General features: G+C 40.9%; 1 protein-coding gene across 5 annotated transcripts in view; it reads right to left on the reverse strand.

The window, feature by feature from the left end:
- The window catches only part of LOC120318303 (formin-like protein 3), a 43,295-nt gene that overhangs the window by 18,524 nt on the left and 6,438 nt on the right, over positions 1–18,333 (reverse strand). For all 5 annotated transcript variants that reach the window (XR_005559450.1, XR_005559451.1, XR_005559452.1 and 2 more), the window contains exons 2-14: positions 17,460–17,553; positions 13,377–13,451; positions 12,009–12,119; positions 9,604–9,753; positions 8,456–8,557; positions 6,124–6,385; positions 5,964–6,032; positions 4,536–4,660; positions 3,577–3,779; positions 2,875–3,109; positions 2,046–2,114; positions 1,367–1,447; positions 893–1,022 (exon numbers count right to left, since the gene is read on the reverse strand). Coding sequence is in view for 2 of the 5 variants with exons in the window: in XM_039365725.1 (XP_039221659.1) it covers positions 893–1,022; positions 1,367–1,447; positions 2,046–2,114; positions 2,875–3,109; positions 3,577–3,779; positions 4,536–4,660; positions 5,964–6,032; positions 6,124–6,385; positions 8,456–8,557; positions 9,604–9,753; positions 12,009–12,119; positions 13,377–13,451; positions 17,460–17,553 (1,706 nt within the window). In the remaining 3 variants the exon portion in view is untranslated. The remainder of the gene's footprint in view (positions 1–892; positions 1,023–1,366; positions 1,448–2,045; positions 2,115–2,874; positions 3,110–3,576; positions 3,780–4,535; positions 4,661–5,963; positions 6,033–6,123; positions 6,386–8,455; positions 8,558–9,603; positions 9,754–12,008; positions 12,120–13,376; positions 13,452–17,459; positions 17,554–18,333) is intronic.

Raw genomic sequence — 18,333 nt, forward strand, 5'->3', positions numbered from 1 at the left:
GCTAGCATACTGCACAACAAAGTCTGGGCCAGTAGCCAAGAAGGCAGGAGCCTTCATCACTGTGGCAGCTTCAGATTACTTTGAATGCTGCTGCATCAGTCGATAAGTCATTTATACAGGAGGAGGGGCAGGCTGTGTCAGTTGCGTCATCTGAATCCAGCAAATCAGTGGAAGACTGCTGAATCCAAAGAAACCCAAAAGAGCACAGCTGATCTCCAGGACACAAAAGCTGTGATTTATTGCAGCCATTCTCAAGCTGAGAGAGCAGCAGCTGTCAGGAGACCCCTGACAGGATTGATCTGTCCCTATTCAGCAGTCGCAGAGAGCTCCTTAACCCTCCAGTTTTGAGTGTTTGATACCAATTCCCATCAGCTCCAGGAACACTGCAAGAAAATATTGTTGCTCAACATGGCTGGGGGGTGGGGTGGGTGGGTTTCTCTAAGCTGTTTGAGTCTCAAGTCCACTTTTTAGTCTGAGCAACTTAGCAACAGGAAATTCAGTTTCCAATTATATTCCAGGTATTTATATACCAGCACGCCTATTAGTCTGCTTAGTGCCTGCTTTACCATTACCCTTTCTGGAAACAATTTGCATACTAACTGAAATGAAGCAATATTTGCTCATACATTATGCGGTATATTATATCAGATTGGAGATAGTTTCCCTCTACAAGTCAGTTCATGATCCTTCTAGTACTCTAAGTCAAAGCCAGATGCTTGTACCTATGCAGAAAATGTTGTCTCTCTGAATTCCATACAATCTCCAGATAGAAATGCTGCTGGCCTTGTATATGAAGGAGAGGCTGGAGATAAAGCAACTAATGGGGTCCTTACTAAGACCAGGATGAAACAAAGATGCATTTACGGTTGTGGTGGTTGAAGGGACCATCTACCTGCAGCTGCTTTTTCCACAAAGTGCAGTTCCTGCCAGAAGGTGCTCAACTCAGGATATTTCTCCTTCACCATCATGGCAATGAAATGTAGAAGAGTCAGCTTCCGGTCAGTTGACTTAGTGTCCAACAGCTTTCAGGACAGAAACAAGGAAGAACAGAAGATCAAGACATCAGCATCAGTGTGTGCAAACATTAGACTGGCAGGGAGTCTACATGCATGTGAATACAGACAATCCCATCTGTTCAGTTACACGTATGGACATTGACATGGAATGCCCTGGGGGAACTGCATTCACTCATTAGAAGTCACAGGCATGGGTAGTGTGAAAAGGTGCCCAGTGCTGTACATTGTGACAGCACATTAATTACTAATTTCCTTCTTCTTAGGGTATCTCTAACAAATCCAGCTGGCTACTTTTTTTTACAGACACATGGATCATACTGTATGACCCTTTTCCATGCTTCTTCCCTTACCAAGTCCAGACTCTGCAGCTTGAACCCGTAAACTGAGCCACGCTTGCTGCTGTTCATGTAGTTGCCAAGGGCCAAAATGATCTGTGGGGAGAGAAGAAGAGCAGTTGACCCAAGGTACAAGACAAAATTCTAGCCAATGAAGCCCAGGGCACAGGGTGAATCTTCTCTGCCTCTGCAGAAACCACATTCCAACTTAAGAGCCTACAGCTCCTGAACTAGCTGAAAGCAAACCTTTCTTTGTTGCTATAGAAATGGCTAGTACATGTTAAGTATGTAAAAATAAAGAGGCTGTAATTTTATTATGATATTCCAATGTGCTAAAAAGAGTCAGAAGTCCATGCTTTTCTTTTTTTATTTTCCCCTTTCCCCTACACTTTTTGCTTGACCCCTTCCCCTCCCCCCACTTCCCACTATTTTCATTTGTATTTTATACTTTGATACGTTTGATGAAATTGCAATCTTAAAAAAGGAAAGTAAGCCTTTCACAGGCTCAGAGGCTCTCTTCATTTGCTTCATCCGGGTTGAACTTTGGCTGTTATGGTCATATTGTCACAGCAAGAATATACAGTATTTGCAGCGTTGACATCGGCATTCAGAAATATATATGAGAAGTAAATAGTGGTGATGGTGCTACAACTCTCCGTTCTTAACTTACACTAATGCCAGCTGACTGACCTACCTCTAGCATTCGCTTGAGCTTCTGTGACGATTTGACAGATGCTGAGGCAGCGATAATGGCACTGAGTTGCTATAAGAGGGAAAAGCCAAAAGAGCACAAAAGTATTATTCTTTATTTAGCACCTGAATACTTCTTGTATTCTGCAGAGGAGCAAAGTCCTTAGGAAGAGACAGCGCTTTGAGCATGATTTAACCATCTGGTTTTAATTATTTTGAATGCTTCCCTTAGGAAAGGTCAATACAACTATTAAGAAGGAAGAATAATGAACCCTGTAAGCATTATTAGCATAGAGGAGAAAAGTTGATCATTTGGGAACACAGAATCCATACCAGAGTGGAACAAGATCTCTGAGTGCATCAAGAAAACATAAAGACTGAGTGAGTAGTATCAGTGGAACACCTACCCGGTGCAGATGCTTTCTTCATCCCTAACAACTATTCTGTTTGAGCTCAAGGATAACGATTTTTCTCAGCCTTTCCTAAATCTGAAGTTGCACCTGAGGCAATAAAAAAAATGTAATCTACTCTAGGGCTATATCTGCTTGTTTGCATCCCCCCATTTTGCCAGGCAGCCCAGCTAGTAAAGTACAGATTTTTCAAAAGGACAGTATAATTGTTATTCTATGAAATTCTACATTATAAGTATGTCATGATGTCATTATAGACACACAACTGGCTTCTTGGAGCAGAAGAAATAGAAAGATCAACATCGAGCACATCCTTTCCCATCCCATACGCACAATGACTTATAAAAGAGTCCCCCTCAAACGTAGTACCACTTAAGGCCATATCGCTGCAATTGCACCAACTCCAAAAATAACTTGTGTTACCGGCATGAGCATCTGGATGTTTTCGCTGAAGTTGCCCAGGAAAGCCATAATAGCCATGCGCTGGGTCAAACGCTCCACTTTGCTGAAATGCAGCATGAAGCGGTCCTCATCTGACAATTCCTCCACTGGCTTCCTCTCCTTCTCATACTGGCGCAGTAGCTTGACCTCATTCTCGGTTGGCAGAAAGCGCATGAGGCACTCCACAAAGTCCACTGGTAAGGTCTTCAGGTCAAACCTAAAAGAGGCCCCAGTGAAGAAAGATCCTCTATCAGAGATGGAACATCTGGCTACTGATGGGCAAAGGATGCAAGGGGAGATACTCTCTTTTCATTCAGTGATCCTCTCACCTAGGAATGAGCAACTTTGACCCACACAGGGCTTGTAGCCTAACTCCATGTGACCAGAAACTTAAGCCCTAGTTAGGAAAGAGTGATCTGCCTTTACCTTGACAGCCAGCTGTGTGAGGAAGAAGAGAGGAAAGTAGTTGATAAGTAAAAAAGAGTGTTTCAGAAAGAGAAAAGCACCCCACCTGCAATTTGCTTTGGGATCACCTGCTCTATCTCCTGCTTGACCTATTATTTGCATATCTCATGCCCCCCTCCTGATTATGCCTGCAGAAATACAATCCCAGGCAGAGAAAAAGGCTGCCTGCACAAGAAGGAAAATCACAGGATGGGGAAAGGCATACAGAGGGGGACTCACGTGTAGATGGCTTTGCAGATCTCCTCTGTGGTCCTGCCTGCCTTACGCAACGTGATGGCCAGGTTCTTCGCCCGGTTGGCTTCCAGCAGAGTCACTTTGTTGACTGCTTTGTGTGAAGCCTTGTTTTTAGAGCAAAGGAGATCGATGGCAGGGCCCTGAGCCTTGGTCTTAAAGAGCTCCTCAAACTTGTCCAGATCAAGATCCTTGGGGAAAAAAGGAAAGAGTAAATTATCTTGTCCACTTGGGGGTAGTAATTAAAACTGCTAACAGCTTGGTTTTTACTTCTTGGTGTTTTGCTATTCTGGGCGCATGCTGCGTATTAAAACCATACAGTACAGGTAGTCCTCAACTTAAAACAGTTCGCTTAGTGACCATTCAAAGTTACAATGGCGCTGAAAAAAGTGACTTATGACCATTTTTTGCACTTATGACCATTGCAGCATCCCCCATGGTCACGTGATTTACATGTGGACGCTTGACAGCTGACTCACATTTATGACAATTGCAGTGTGCCAGGGTCATGTGATCACCTTTTGCAACATTTTGACAAGCAGAGTCAATGGGGAAGCCAGATTCAGGCTCAACAAATACTTTTTGGCTATTTTCAATTTTCCTCCCTCCCTCCCTCCCTCCCTCATATCACAAAAGAGACTCTAGGCAACTTACAGCAATAAAAGTAATTATTTTCTGTCTTTCCATGTTCTTATTCTTGTTCTATACTTCATATGCGTTATCTTCCCAATTCTACTTCTAATTCTACTACCAGTCAAACTGACTTTTCCTTCTCTCACTCAAACTGAAGAGCAGACTATTTTTTTTTAAATCAGAGCTTCAGTTCCATGACACCATTAACAGACAACAAAAACAACAGGATGTGAGCTAAGAAAGAAAATCAATTTTCAAATCTATGTACTTAAAATCTCAACTCATGCCAGCATTCACTTCTCTGTTTCCCTCACCTCCAAGATCTTTTCATCATCCAGTTCACTGAAGACCGTCCCACTGATCTGGTTGGGCTTCAATGCTGTCCAGTTAAAAACTGGCAAGCGGAACTTGGTCTTGATGGGCTTTTTGATCCGGATTGCTTGGTGCAGAACAGAGAGAGCAAGGCATTATAGATCATGTAGAAAATAGAAAGTACTCCTCAACCTATTCCCAATAAGTCAGTTGGAGAAAGAAGTTTTAATTTTGGCAATTTTCTGTTGAGTTTTGGTTCATTTTTTAGTTTCCCTTATATCAGAGGTAGGCAACCTCGGCTCTTTTATGACTCGTGGACTTCAACTCCCAGAATTCCTGAGCCAGCCATGCTGAGGGGAAAGGGAGAGGTTTCCAAGATGAGCCATGCCGGGTGAGGAATTCTGGGAGTTGAAGTCCACGAGTCACAAAGAGGCAAGATTGCCTACCCCTGCCTTATACCATAGTTTCTGAAGAATGGTATCTATGGGATTTGGACATGTCACCAAATCTTTGCCCTGAACTGTATGCAAGCACTGAGGGAATTCATTCATTGATCTGTAATAGGCATTCCATATGTGCAACACAACACTCGAGACAACTCCAATAGGCAGCGGAGAATTACAGTGTACCACTGTCATTTATTTTTACAGCCCAGACATGATATGCCTGATTTGTATTTCAAAAGAAACAGATGAATTTTCCTTTGGCTTATTTCCAAAGAAACAGGTTTAAGGCTGTATATCTGAAGCCAGAACCAAAATTAAACTATCTATTTTTAATGGGAACAAATTATTTTAGTTTCTGCCGTTCTTGCCCAATAAAATATGTCACTTTCCCAAGGACATTCAAACTATTAAAAATTCAAGGTTACAACAATGAAATGGGATGCCAAGAAAAATCATCCATACAAATGACATCAATTGCATTTTGGGGGAAGCATACATTTTTCTCAGTTATATTGCATAATTTACTCTGCAAAAGTTTCTAGTTGCTTGATTCAATTTTATCAATTGGTTTTTTTTTTTTTTTGCTTTCTGACATTTTTCTCAGACTTTCCAGTCTAAATTTATACCCATAAGAGCTAGAAACATGTGTTTTTAAGTGGAAACTACATTATTACTTACATTATTTATCTTCAAACCCTGCCCCAGTCAACTAGCATCAAGTATACAGCAACCCCCATGCTGTCTTACTGTTCTGGTCTATTTGGGGGAATAGGGGTTGAGCCAGTGATGGCGCAGTAGTTAGAATGCAGTATTGCAGGTAAACTCTGCCGACTGCCAGGTTGACTGAGCCTTCCACCCTTCCGAGATGGGTAAAATGAGGACCCAGTTTCTTGGAGGGCACGCTGTAAACCCCTTAGCCTCCCCCCCTTTAGGGCTATAAAGCACTATAAAGTAGTATATAAATCTAAGTGCTTCGCTATCTACCTGATAAGCCCATTGTGAGGATCATCGAAGGAGACATGCCAGGAAGCGGTGGAGCTGGTGGACACTTATCTACGAGAGAAGAAACAATAGATAAATAAATAAAACAAGGCACCCTCCTCATGGCAAGATGTTGGCTTGTTAGCTCCAGAACAAAGCCTACCTGGTAGTGGTGGAGGGGGTGGGGGAAGAGGTGGCGGAGGAGGTGGCGGAGGAGGGGCAGCCTCCACAGGAGGCAGGACAGGCAGGCAGAATTCATCCTCAGAGATGTCGTTGAAATTGATCTCTGCCTCTGGAGGTGGTGGCAGCGGCAAGTGGTCACTCCCCATTGGATGTGAGGTATAGTGATGTCGGAAGGCTTCTTCCTTTTCCTTGATAATTCTGCGCAATGTATGAACTTGGTGGCTGGCACTCTCGTAGGTCTCCTGTTCCAGACAGAGAGATACAGTAGAGGCTTTCTTATGTCTAAAAACCATTTCCCGTTTATCATCTCAGGGAATCCTTTTTTAAAAAAAAAACCCACAATTTTATTTTATTAATTTTATCAAAATATAAAATACAAGGGAAAAAAGTGTAGAAAACTAAAAGAAGAGGGAGAGGGGAAAAAGGGGGACAAGGGGGGACATGATAACACTGTTCCAATATCTCAGGGGTTGCCACAAAGAAGAGGGAGTCAAACTATTCTCCAAAGCGCCTGAAGGCAAGACAAGAAGCAATGGATGGAAACTAATCAAGGAGAGAAACAACTTAGAACTAAGGAGAAACTTCCTGACAATTAGAACAATCAACCAGTAGAACAACCTGCCTCCAGAAGCGGCGAATGTTCCAACACTGGAAGTTTTTAAGAAGAGACTGGATGGCCATTTGTCTGAAATGGTGTAGGGTTTCCTGCCTGAGCAGGGGGTTGGACTAGATGACGTCCAAGGTCCCTTCCAACTTTATTATTATTATTAAAAGAAAAAAGAAAAAGGCACTGACTACCGACTTTCTTTAGCACAATAAAAGGTAACAACATTACAACCACAACTTTTCTGCTTTTACACAATAGGTATACAAAGCCATTTCTATAACAATAAGCCTATCTAGTTCACAAAAACAGAATCAAAGTTTCTTTTTTTTTCCCTCATTGCAAGCACAAAATCCGGAAGCAATTTCAAAACAGAGATAAGATTAAGTATATTTTTTTCTTTGGGTAAAGGAATCAATTTAACCATCTCTGCTTCTCTTTGCTATGGGGAATATCTTTTTTTCTTTTAACTGTAAAGGAAAAAGATACCTTTTTTTTTAGTTTTAGTAATTTACTAATTTTTGGAAGTACTCAGGTATTATATATAAAGGAGAAGAGAGAAAACCCTTCATTTTATAACCAAAACCCAAATTTATGGTTAAGATTAGGGTTTGGTTTATCATTTCAGGGAATCCTAATCCCAAAGGACCAATCACATCAGATCTTCCCCAATTCAGGGACCTCCAGGTGAATTGGAGGTTTCAGTGTTGCAATCCAACCCAGCTGGCAGATACAGACTGGGAAAGGTCACAAGGGTCATTATATGCTGAACTGTGGAATCACAAATATTTCCAACCATACACTTCTGAGAATAAAGAATGAGTTACATAATTTAATTTCTTTCATAGGAAGAAAATATCTGTCTACGTGGAAAACAATGGGTGGGGAAATAAATTGTCAATACAAACCACACATTAGTTTAGCAGATGTGGGATGCCTATCCAGCTCAAGAGAAGAATGGAAATACGTTAACTCTTGCCCTACTGCAGTTTGAAATAGTGTGGTCCAGGAAAACATTGCCATTTGGTTCTGCTCATTGCCTGTATTGGGCAAATCAAGTTAGGATGCTAGAGGATGCATTTTATCATGGTATATTTTAGGGGGAAAAATAGCTCACAAAGATAGGAATTGTGCTTCATCTCTGTGACACAGAATAGCCTTGAAGAAACAAATTCTTTTAAACCAGAAGAGTTCTTACTCGCAGGAAACCTTTCCATGTTGATTGCCAGGCAAGGAATTCTGCGGATTTCAGATTTTCAAATATGGTTCAGAAGTTCTGCATGCCTTGAACCTGTCAGATGTCCCAAAGGTGCTTTTTCGAAAAGACTTTTGTTGGTCCAGAACTGAAGAAGCTTATTGGATGAGAAGTTAAATGTTTCCAAAGGAAAAAACCAACAAAAGGGCAGTTGCCTTTTGAAAAAAATACCTTTGGAACAACCATGACCTTGAGAATCTCCATAGATATTTGACCTGTTGGATGAAATTGTCACCCCATGAGAACACCCATGAAAACTGATGCTTCCATTGATGCATGTTGTTCTCCTTTTTAGCCAGAAAGATCCACGGCAATAAGCAAGTTATCTTTGCCCACAGTATCTTATCAGTGACCAGCTTCCAGGAAAGTCTAAATGAAACCATCACTTTAAATCAAAGTCACACCTCCATGCTCTGGGAAGCATCTTCAATTCCCTTTCTTTGATCCACGTACCTTGACAATCTCCAATTCCTTTTCCCGCTGTAATAGTTGTTTCTCCAACTCAGCCACCCGCATGATGTTCTCATTCTCCAGATCCAGCAGCTTTTCTGTCAACTGAGTAACACAGAACAGGAATCACCAATTGGTCTTTCCTTTGAGTCATGACACCTCTGCTTTTATTATTTGATAACTATACATTCAATAACACAATTTGTGAGGCCAACTCTCATAAATGAGGTAGTGAAACTGTCAAAAGGGATTTTCTTTCGCAAAAAGCAAGCAATTGGTATTTTTAAAATAGTTAAAAACAAGTTTTAGCTTACCTGTATCTTCCTTTTGCATGGCCAGTCAGGAGATTTTAGACCTCAGACAATTTTATGGGACCTTCTATATTGAATGCACAAACTTCCTAATATAATTCCTGGCATCTCCAGGCAGGGCTAGAAAAATCTCTGTCTCACCTACAGGTAGTCTCGGCTTAGGACCACAATTGAGCCCAAAATTTCTGTTGCTCGGACAGACATTTGTTAAGTGAATTTTGCCCCATTTTACGACCTTTCTTGCCACAGTTGTTAAGTGAATCACTGCAGTTGTTACGTTAGTAACACAGCTGTTAAGTGAATCTGGCTTCCCTGTTGACTTTGCTTGTCAGAAGTTTGCAAAAGGTGTGGACATTACTCCCAAGACACTGCAACCGTCATAAATATGAGTCAGTTGTCAAGCATCTGAATTTTGATCATGTGACCATGGGGATGTTGCAATGCTCGTAAGTATGAAAAACGGTCATAAGTCACTTTTTTCAGTGATGCAACTTCGAACAGTCACTAAATAATAATAAGTCGAGGACTACATGTACTTGAGTTAAGGTACACAATAGGTGGATCAGCTATTGAACACTTTACAATGAAAATCTCTATATTCTAAAAACTGGGTGACTTTGTTACTAACTTAAAAGAGGACAGATAAATGTTTTTGCAACTGAATGGAGCTTCCTTATTCGATGACTTATTCTCCTTTACATTAAGAGTAAATAGTAAGAAAGGGGAAGGGCATTTTTTTAAAAAAATAGTCTGTGTAGTTCCCGTAGGCAAAATGGATTACAGGATTAGCTGCCCAACCAATAAGGCTTTTCCATGCTAAAGAAAAGGCTGTGCACTTACATGCGATAAGTGCTCTTCCAATTCTTCTACTTTCTCCAAAGCCACATTCTTGGTCTCAGCATCTTCTAGCAATCCACCTACATCAAACACATTGTCCAGGTAGGCCTGAATTTGTACTAGCAGCTTTTCACTTTCTGTGTGTCTTGACTTCTGTTGGAGAGAATGAAACGGTCTTAAAGGCCAGAGGCTCCTAGTGTTCTCCTGGATACCACCAGGTCCCCAGCAAGGCCAAAATAGAGCCCCTCTGAGCTACTCATGACTTCCTCAAAGATTTATCCCATAGACATGTTCTATCTCATCAGTCCAAGAGGCCCAAACTACAGGTAATGAAATTACTGTACAAAAATAAACCACTAAAGTATTCCATGATAAATATCTGTGGAAAAAAATAGAAAAATGTATGTTACTTTATCATGATTTCCTCTCACTCCCATCTTCATGCCTACAGAATTCTGAATCTGATTATTTGGTGAGATGATGGGTGTTTTGTTAGTAGTCTTTAAACCCCATCAGAGAACTATAATTTGCAGGGATTTCTGGAAAGAAGGTTTAATTATTAATCAGCTTTATTTCTATGATATAGACATGCTTTTGAATTATGGAGAATTAGGGAGAATTAGAATTATGGAGAACATAACTTATTTGAAATTGGCAGACGCATCCTTGGGTCTAGACTTTAACTTTCATAGTGACACCTGGTATGGAATGGCCCCTTGTCCTAGGACTGACGTGGCTGAAAAGATGAAACCCACGGGTAGACTGGCGAGAACGGAGCTTGAAATTCCCAAAGGAACAGAAAAGCCTAAAAGCCACAAGAGCAAAAAGGGGAAAACTTACCGAGAACTGGCGGCAGGCGCAAAAAGCAAGGGACTGAAAGACATACCCAGAGACTACCACAGTTCAGTGAGAGGGGCTCAGATGAACTTCCCCCACACCGGCCCACAGACTGTGCTACTAAGATTGTCCCTGGAGCCAAGCTCCCTAAGCCCAAGATATACTCTATGACTCCTAGGGAGCTAGACAAACTGCGGCAGTTTGTACATAAAAACCTAGCCTGGGGCTTCGTACAGCCAGCAAGGGTCCCGGTGGCAGCCCTGATGCTGTTCCAGGAAAAGAAAGGTGGGTCTCTTCGTCTCTGTGTGGACTATAGAGGTCTTAATGCTGTGTGTATGGAAAATCTGTACCCCTTGCCCCTCATGAAGGACATGCTGGCTCACCTTTACAGAGGGAAAATGTTTTTAAACTGGACTTACGGGAGGCATATTACCGAGTCAGGATCAAGGAGGGAGATGAGTGGAAGATGACTTTTAACTGCCCCCTATGTTATTTTCAATTTAAAGTGCTCCTTTGGGTTATAGGGAGCCCCTGCAGTGTTTATGCAACTGATAAATGAGGTGCTACATATACAAAGGAATTTGGTGTAACTGGACGATATCTTAATCTACATTTGAAATGAAAGCTGAGCATGTGAAATTGGTCAAGGCAGTCTTAAAGAAACTCTGCACGGCTAAGCTGTATGCTAAGCTCTCAAAGTGCGAATTTCACAAAGAAAAAAATGACTATTTAGGCTACCGGCTCTTACACAAAGGGGTAGAAATGGATACCGAAAAGATGAGTGCCATTTTAAAATGGGACACACAACGCACAAGGGAGCAGCTGCACAGCTTCCTGGGTTTCGCCAACTTCTATAGATAGTTCATCCCCTCGTTCGCACAAATTGCCCTGCCCATCACAATTTGCTGAAAACCAAAGGGGCGAAACCCAGCCAGCTGCATTTGAAAAGTTAAAAAGACTTTTTTCCATTGAGCTGGTACTGAGACACCTAGACCCAGGGAGATCATTTGACATCCAGGACAATGCTAGCGATGTGGCCATGGGTGCAGTACTGCTCCAAGAGAAAGAAAAGGGGTAGCTACAGCCCTGTGCTTATACCTCTAAAAAATTAACTGAGACAAAACAACACTGGGCAGTATGGGAGAAGGAGGATTATGCTGTAAGATGTGCTCTCCTCACATGGAGGCATTTTTTAGAAGGGAGTAACTGACCACAAAAACCTAGAAGCGCTGAAGACCCCGAGGAAGCGGTCCCCTAAACATGTACGGTGGGCCCAACACTTCCAGCGCTTCAATTTTACCCTCCGCTATTTGCCTGGAGGAAAGAATTTTTTGGCAGATACCTTGTTGAGACTGCCACAGTACAACAGCGTAAAGACAGAAGTAATTAAGGCTATACTCCCAGCACCACAGCTAGTGGCACCAGTAATCACGAGAACACAGTCAAAAAGAGCCCCGTCCTTAGACATCATGGTCAACTCGGAGTTTAAATCAGTCTTAGAGAAAGATGATTAAACATTGTCAAATTTTAATACCACTTGAGATTTATGTTGTGATGGGATAAAATGTTACCTGTAAGAACTCTTCCAAACCCAGCTTGGTGAACTCATATTGTAAGTGCACTCGGAAGTTCATGTCCTCTACTGAATGGACCACAATGTTGATGAATTGCATACAGGCTACCTATAAAAGAGAGAACAGGCAGCTGGAATTGGGATGCACAGATTCAGTTATTTACTCCCCCTTGGATTCTAGACCTCTTTTTTGAAAAGAAAAAAAAACAGAGAACTGATTTTTTAAAATGCAACACATGCTATATAATTTCCAGATAGCCAAGTCCCACCATCCTTCCATGCACAGATTCCCTTCCTCCATGCAGAGAACCATGGATTAATCTTTTGCTGGAGAAGGAGAAGGGGGAAGAGGAAGTTTCAGATTTCATTTACTGAGACCATCTAATCCATATTCTTTAGAGATTCCTTAGAGCAGAGTTCCCCAACTTTTTGGAGTTGGTGGCCCAGAGTGGGGGGAGAGGGGAAAGAAGGGATGATTTTGTGGGGGAGTGAACGCATGCACAGGTGTGTGTGTGCATGAACACCTGTTGCTCGCTTGAGTGAGGCCATGAATGCCCGCGACGCTTGCGGAGATGCTCGTGCAAATGAGGCAGTGAGCCTGCATGCACAGGTGCGCACGGGCCAACTACTCACATGGCCTGGTGGCCCATACACCATGGTAATGGCCCTGGCCCACAGGTTGGGGACCCCTGCCTTAGAGTAAATTCTTCCTTGGGTTGATAAAGACTCCCTACTCCTACATTTTCAATGATAAATTTATCTGTCTAGGATTTTACATAGAAACTTTTCCCAATCTTGCCTAAGATGATCGATGACTTTCTGAATCCAAGCATATGCTCCATCACTGACTTATGGTCTCTTGCATGGGTGAATCCATGATAGCATAATTGGGGACAGCAGAAATCCTACATTATCCATGGAATAGTTAGTCCTCAATTTACAACTGCAGTAGGGATTGGAAAATTTATCATTAAGGTGTGTGGTCATAAGTGAGACATCATGTGACCACAACTTGCAAGTTTCCCTGCCACCGTCCCCATTGACTTTGCTTGGTCACACATGGTGATCATGTGTCTGAAGGATATTGCAACCATTATAAATGCATGATGGCTGTCAGAATCATGATCATATGAGTGGAAATACTGCAACATTGTGAGACGACCAGTTGTAAGTCACTTTTGCAGGGGCATTAAAATTTTGAACAGTCGCTAAATGAATGGTTCTAAGTTGAGTGCAATTGATCATCAAGACAGATAACATACATCCAATGTGTCACTTTGTTTCCTCCCAGCATTGGGCTAAATGCGCTGCTGGCATACACAATTTCAAAGCAAATGCATTCTTGCATTTTTTTTAAACTACTTACCATGAAGTCAATATTGCTATCCTCATTACGGAAATATTCCATCAGTTTCTCAAAGCGATGCTGCTCTTTGCATACCTAAGAAAAGAGAGCACATCCGGATCATAAACATGTTGCAGTCCTAATCAGCCTGCCAAATACAGATCATTCCACTGATGCTGACACATTTACATAAGTGCTCCACATAGCTGCGCAGTGGTTACTTTCATGTACATTCCCAGAGTAATTTCTTTCTTTGGTCACATACCCAGAGAAAGAGAGTTTTGTTATCAGTAGATGGTACAAGAGGGCAAATACTGTGTTTGAATTATCCCCACAGAAACACAGGTATGCTCCTTGTCTTTTGAGTCACACCTTGAGGCCCTACTGGTTTTTCTTTAATCATTTCAGGCTCTGTTCATTTTACACTTTTCTTTATTAGATCAAGCTTTGACAGGACTGGCAGCCAACTGGAACATCTAATGAACACGTGATCCACGTATATTCCTTCAGGAGCCACTCAAACAAAACACAACAAGAAAGAGAAGATGTTTTCAGAAAGATGTCAGGCTCTTTGAGAAGTTACTGATGAAAATATCCTGCAACTAAGAGTAATTTACTTCAATTTCTGAAAATGAGACACCTAAAATAATTATCCAGAGAAGAGCTTGACTACAAGTGAGTAGCAGCAGGTGCATAAGTATATAAACAAATAAGGTGGCATGCAGGCCTGATCAAATCATGGCTTCAGCTTTGCATAACTACCTATCTCTGTTCAAAGACTCAACGCAACACCAAAAGATAGGGTAGACTGCATTGATCAAAAACTTTGTCCAAAGTAATATTAGATAGTTGTGTAGATTTGACTTGTGTTCTCACTTGAAAAAAAAATTGATGGTCACTATACGCATAGAGTATGAGCAATAAACAGGGTGAATTAGAAATTCAGGTAAATGAGGGCAGATATGGTATTGTTGCCATTACACAAACTTGGTAGGAGGGATTTAAATTATTTAAAAGAAACAGACCAAATAAAAGAGGAGATGGAGTTGTTTTCTATGTAAGAAATAACTACATCTCTACAGAAATAGAGCACAACAATGATGAAAACTGTCTTGAATGCATTTGGGTCAATATAAAAGGGGGGCAAATGACATTGCCATAGGTGTATATTATAAGCCACCCAACTAAACAGAGGAAATAAATAAACTTTTTGCTAGTCAGTTAACTAAGGTATGTAGGAAGCACATCACAATAGTAATGGGGGACTTTATTACCCTGACATCAACTGGGAGATAAACTCTACACCAGGTGGAAGATCAAACAGATTCCTGACAAACCTAGCAGACAACTTTGTCTCCCAAAAAGTAGAGAAGGGAACTAGGGGATTAGCCATATTGGACTTATTCTCACTAACAGAAATTAAATGATTGGAGTTGAAGCTACAGGAACCTTGTGGGGAGGGGGAGAGTGATCATGCAATATTGGAATTCAACATTATGGAAGCACAAGCAATAGAATATAGTCAAAATAGAGTCTTGGACTTTAAGAGAGCTAATTTCAATAAACTTAGAGAGAGCTTGGGAAGGATTCCATGGATGAGAATCATCATGGGGAAAACAATTCAAGAAGCTTAAGAAATTTTAAAAAGTGAGATTATAAAAGCCCAGCCTAGCACAATACCAACAAAGAAGAAAAATAGCAGCTCTCAAAAGAAACTAGCATGGCTGCATAAAGAACTCTCTGAGAAATTGAAAGACAAAATGCACAAGTATAAAAAGTGGAAAAGGGGGCACATAACCAAGGCAGAATATCAGCAAATAGTCTGAGCCTGCAGAGATGAAGTGAGGAAAGCTAAGGCTCAAAATGAACTAAGGCTTGTCACAAAAATCAAAAATAACAAAAAAGCTTCTTTCAACATGTAAGAAACAAGAAAAAAGTTAAGGAAATGATTGGTCCATTAGTGGGAGAAAGTGGCAAGAAGGTGACAAGCAACAGGGAGAAAGCAGAACTACTTAACTTGTTTTTTGCATCCATCTTTACACAAAGGGAAAAAACAGTCCAACCTATCAGAAACAATACCACAGAAAATAGATTTGAAACACAAGCTAAAATAGGCAAGAAAATGGTAAGTGAGCACCAGTCTACCCTAGATAAGTTCAAATCACCAGGACCAGATGGATTATACCCCAAGGTTCTGAAGGAACTGATAGATGTGATCTCAGAACCACTTTCAAAGATCCTGGAGCATTGGGGAACTACCAGAGGACTGGAAATGAGCTGATGTAATTTCTGTTTTCAAAAAAGGGGGAAAAATGGATCCAGGAAACTACGGACCTATCAGCCTGACCTCAATACCTGGGAAGATTCTGGAAAAGATAATCAAGCAACAAATCGGCAAACACCTAGAGGCAAACAAAGTCATAACCAAAAGCCAACATGGGTTTGTCAAAAATAGATCATGCCAGACAAATCTTATTGCATTCCTTGACCAGAGGACCAGAGGAATGCTGTATATAATTTACTTGGACTTCAGTAAGACATTTAATAAAGTAGACCACAATCTACTACTTGATAAGATAGAAAAATGTGGGTTAGACAGCATCACCACCAGATGGATTTGTAGCTGGCTGACCGGCCATACTCAGCATGTGATGCTCAATGGAACTGCATCTACAAGGAGGGAAGTGTGTAGTGAGGTGCCCCAGGGCTCTGTTTTGGGCCCAGTGCTCTTCATCATCTTCATCAATGATTTGGATGAGGGGACAGATGGAACTCATTAAATTTGCAGACAACACCAAGCTGGCAGGAATAGCCAATACTCCAGAAGATAGGCTCAAGATACAGAAGGATCTTGACAGACCTGAACACTGGGAGCTATCTAACAAAATGAAATTCAATGGTGAAAAAAGTAAGGTTCTACACTTAGGCAAGAAAAACCAAATGCACAGATATAGATGGTATCTTGCTCAATAGTAGTGAGAGGGATCTTGGAGTCCTAGTGGACAGTTACTTAAATATGACCTAGCTCTGTGCTGCAGCTGCCAAAAAAGCCAACACAATGCTAGGCTGCATTAACAGAGGGAAAGATTCAAGATCATGTGAAGTATTAATACCACTTTATAATGCCTTGGTAAGGCCAGACGTGGAATACTGCATTCAGTTTTGGTCAGCATGATGTAAAAAAGATGTTGAGACTCTAGAAAAAAATACAGAAAAGAGCAACAAAGATGATTAGAGAACTGGAGGCTAAAACATATAAAGAACGGTTGCTGGAATTGGGTTTGTCTAGTTTAATGAAGAGAAGGACGAGGGGTGATACGATAGCAGTGTTCCAATATCTCAGGGGCTGCCACAAAGAAGAGGGAGTCAAGCTATTTTCCAAAGTGCCTGAAGGCAGGACAAGAAGCAACGGGTGGAAACTAACAAAAGAGAGAAGCAACCTAGAACTAAGGAGAAACTTCCTGACAGTTAGAACAATTAACCAGTGGAACAACCTGCCTCCAGAAGCTGTGAATGTGCCAACACTGGAAGTTTTTAAGAAGAAACTGGACAGCCATTTGTCCAAAATGGTATAAGGTTTCCTGCCTGAGCTGGACTAGATGAATTCCAAAGTCCCTTCCAACATCATTATTATTATTATTATTATTAACTAATCAAGGAGAGAAGCAACCTAGAACTAAGGAGAAATTTCCTGACAGTTAGAACAATTAATCAGTGGAACAATCTGCCTCCAGAAGTTGTGAATGCTCCAACACTGGAAGTTTTTAAGAAGAGACTGGATAACCATTTGTTTGAAATAGTATAGGGTTTCCTGTCTGAACAGGAGTTGGACTAGAAGACCTCCAAGTCCCTTCCAACTCTATTATTATTGTTGTTATTATTATATCAGTTTTTCTCTATTTTCTTCCCTCCCCGTTTGTATCTGTCTCTGGGTGATGATCAAAGTCCTTCCATCTAACCATTGTTTCCATCTGCTTCCTTATTATTTGCATACCCTTCCTCAATCTGGTGATCCAGATACGTTGGGACTTCAAAACCTACAATCCCCTAGATCTTCAGAGTTTGATACCTATTCTTTTAAATAGATAATGAAAGCAATCTCACCTCCTTGAAGTTCTCAAAGGCAGCCAAAATGATCTCATGGCCACCTCGCACAAGACACACAGCTGCCAGCAATTCTAATACCAGGGCTTTTGTCCTAAGGAGAAAAAGAAAACACACAACTGATGGACAAGCAACTAGAAAAAAAATCATGGAAGCCACAATGGAGAAATGGCTGGTGAAGATGATGGAACTTGCAGAGATGACTAAAATAACCTGTTTGAATAGAGAAAAAAGAATATCCTTATTTATAGTTGATTGGAAACTCCTATCAGACTGTTTGCATAAAACAGAAAAAATGCAGTTATAATTGGTGGTTTTGATAGTTATAAAAAAACCATAATAGAAAAGAATGAGATTTCTTTTTCAAACAATGTAAGAGATAATTTTGTAATTGCACTTATATTTACTGCAAAGAAAACTGGAAGATCCTTCTGTTTCTTTTGATTCTTTCTACGCTTTTTCTTTTTTTCTTTCTTTCTTTATAGCTTTTACTCTTTATTGGTTTGTGTTAGTTTTTATGTTTTTTGTAAAACATTCAATAAAAATTTACAAAAAGAAGGAAGGAAGGAAGGAAGGAAGGAAGGAAGGAAGGAAGGAAGGAAGGAAGGAAAATTCATCTGGAAAGAGTAGTGTTGTTATTGTGTTCGTACACATAGCACTAGCCCTAATGTGGAACTAATTATGCCTTTCCTGTCAGCTTTGGTTATTGGTCCTGGGAATACCACAATGTGAGGGTAGTCTCCATCTGCTGCTCAGCATTTGATAGTTCCTATTAAAAAAAATACCTTCCCCATTTGCAATTATGTCATTGTTGAGATTGCTCTTTAAAATCAAAAGATATTTCACCCTGCACTAAATCTGATCATTACTCCAT

Source organism: Crotalus tigris, unplaced genomic scaffold, assembly GCF_016545835.1.
Source record: "Crotalus tigris isolate CLP2741 ecotype Arizona unplaced genomic scaffold, ASM1654583v1 scf7180000020174.184502, whole genome shotgun sequence".
NCBI classification, from domain to species: Eukaryota; Metazoa; Chordata; class Lepidosauria; order Squamata; family Viperidae; genus Crotalus; species Crotalus tigris.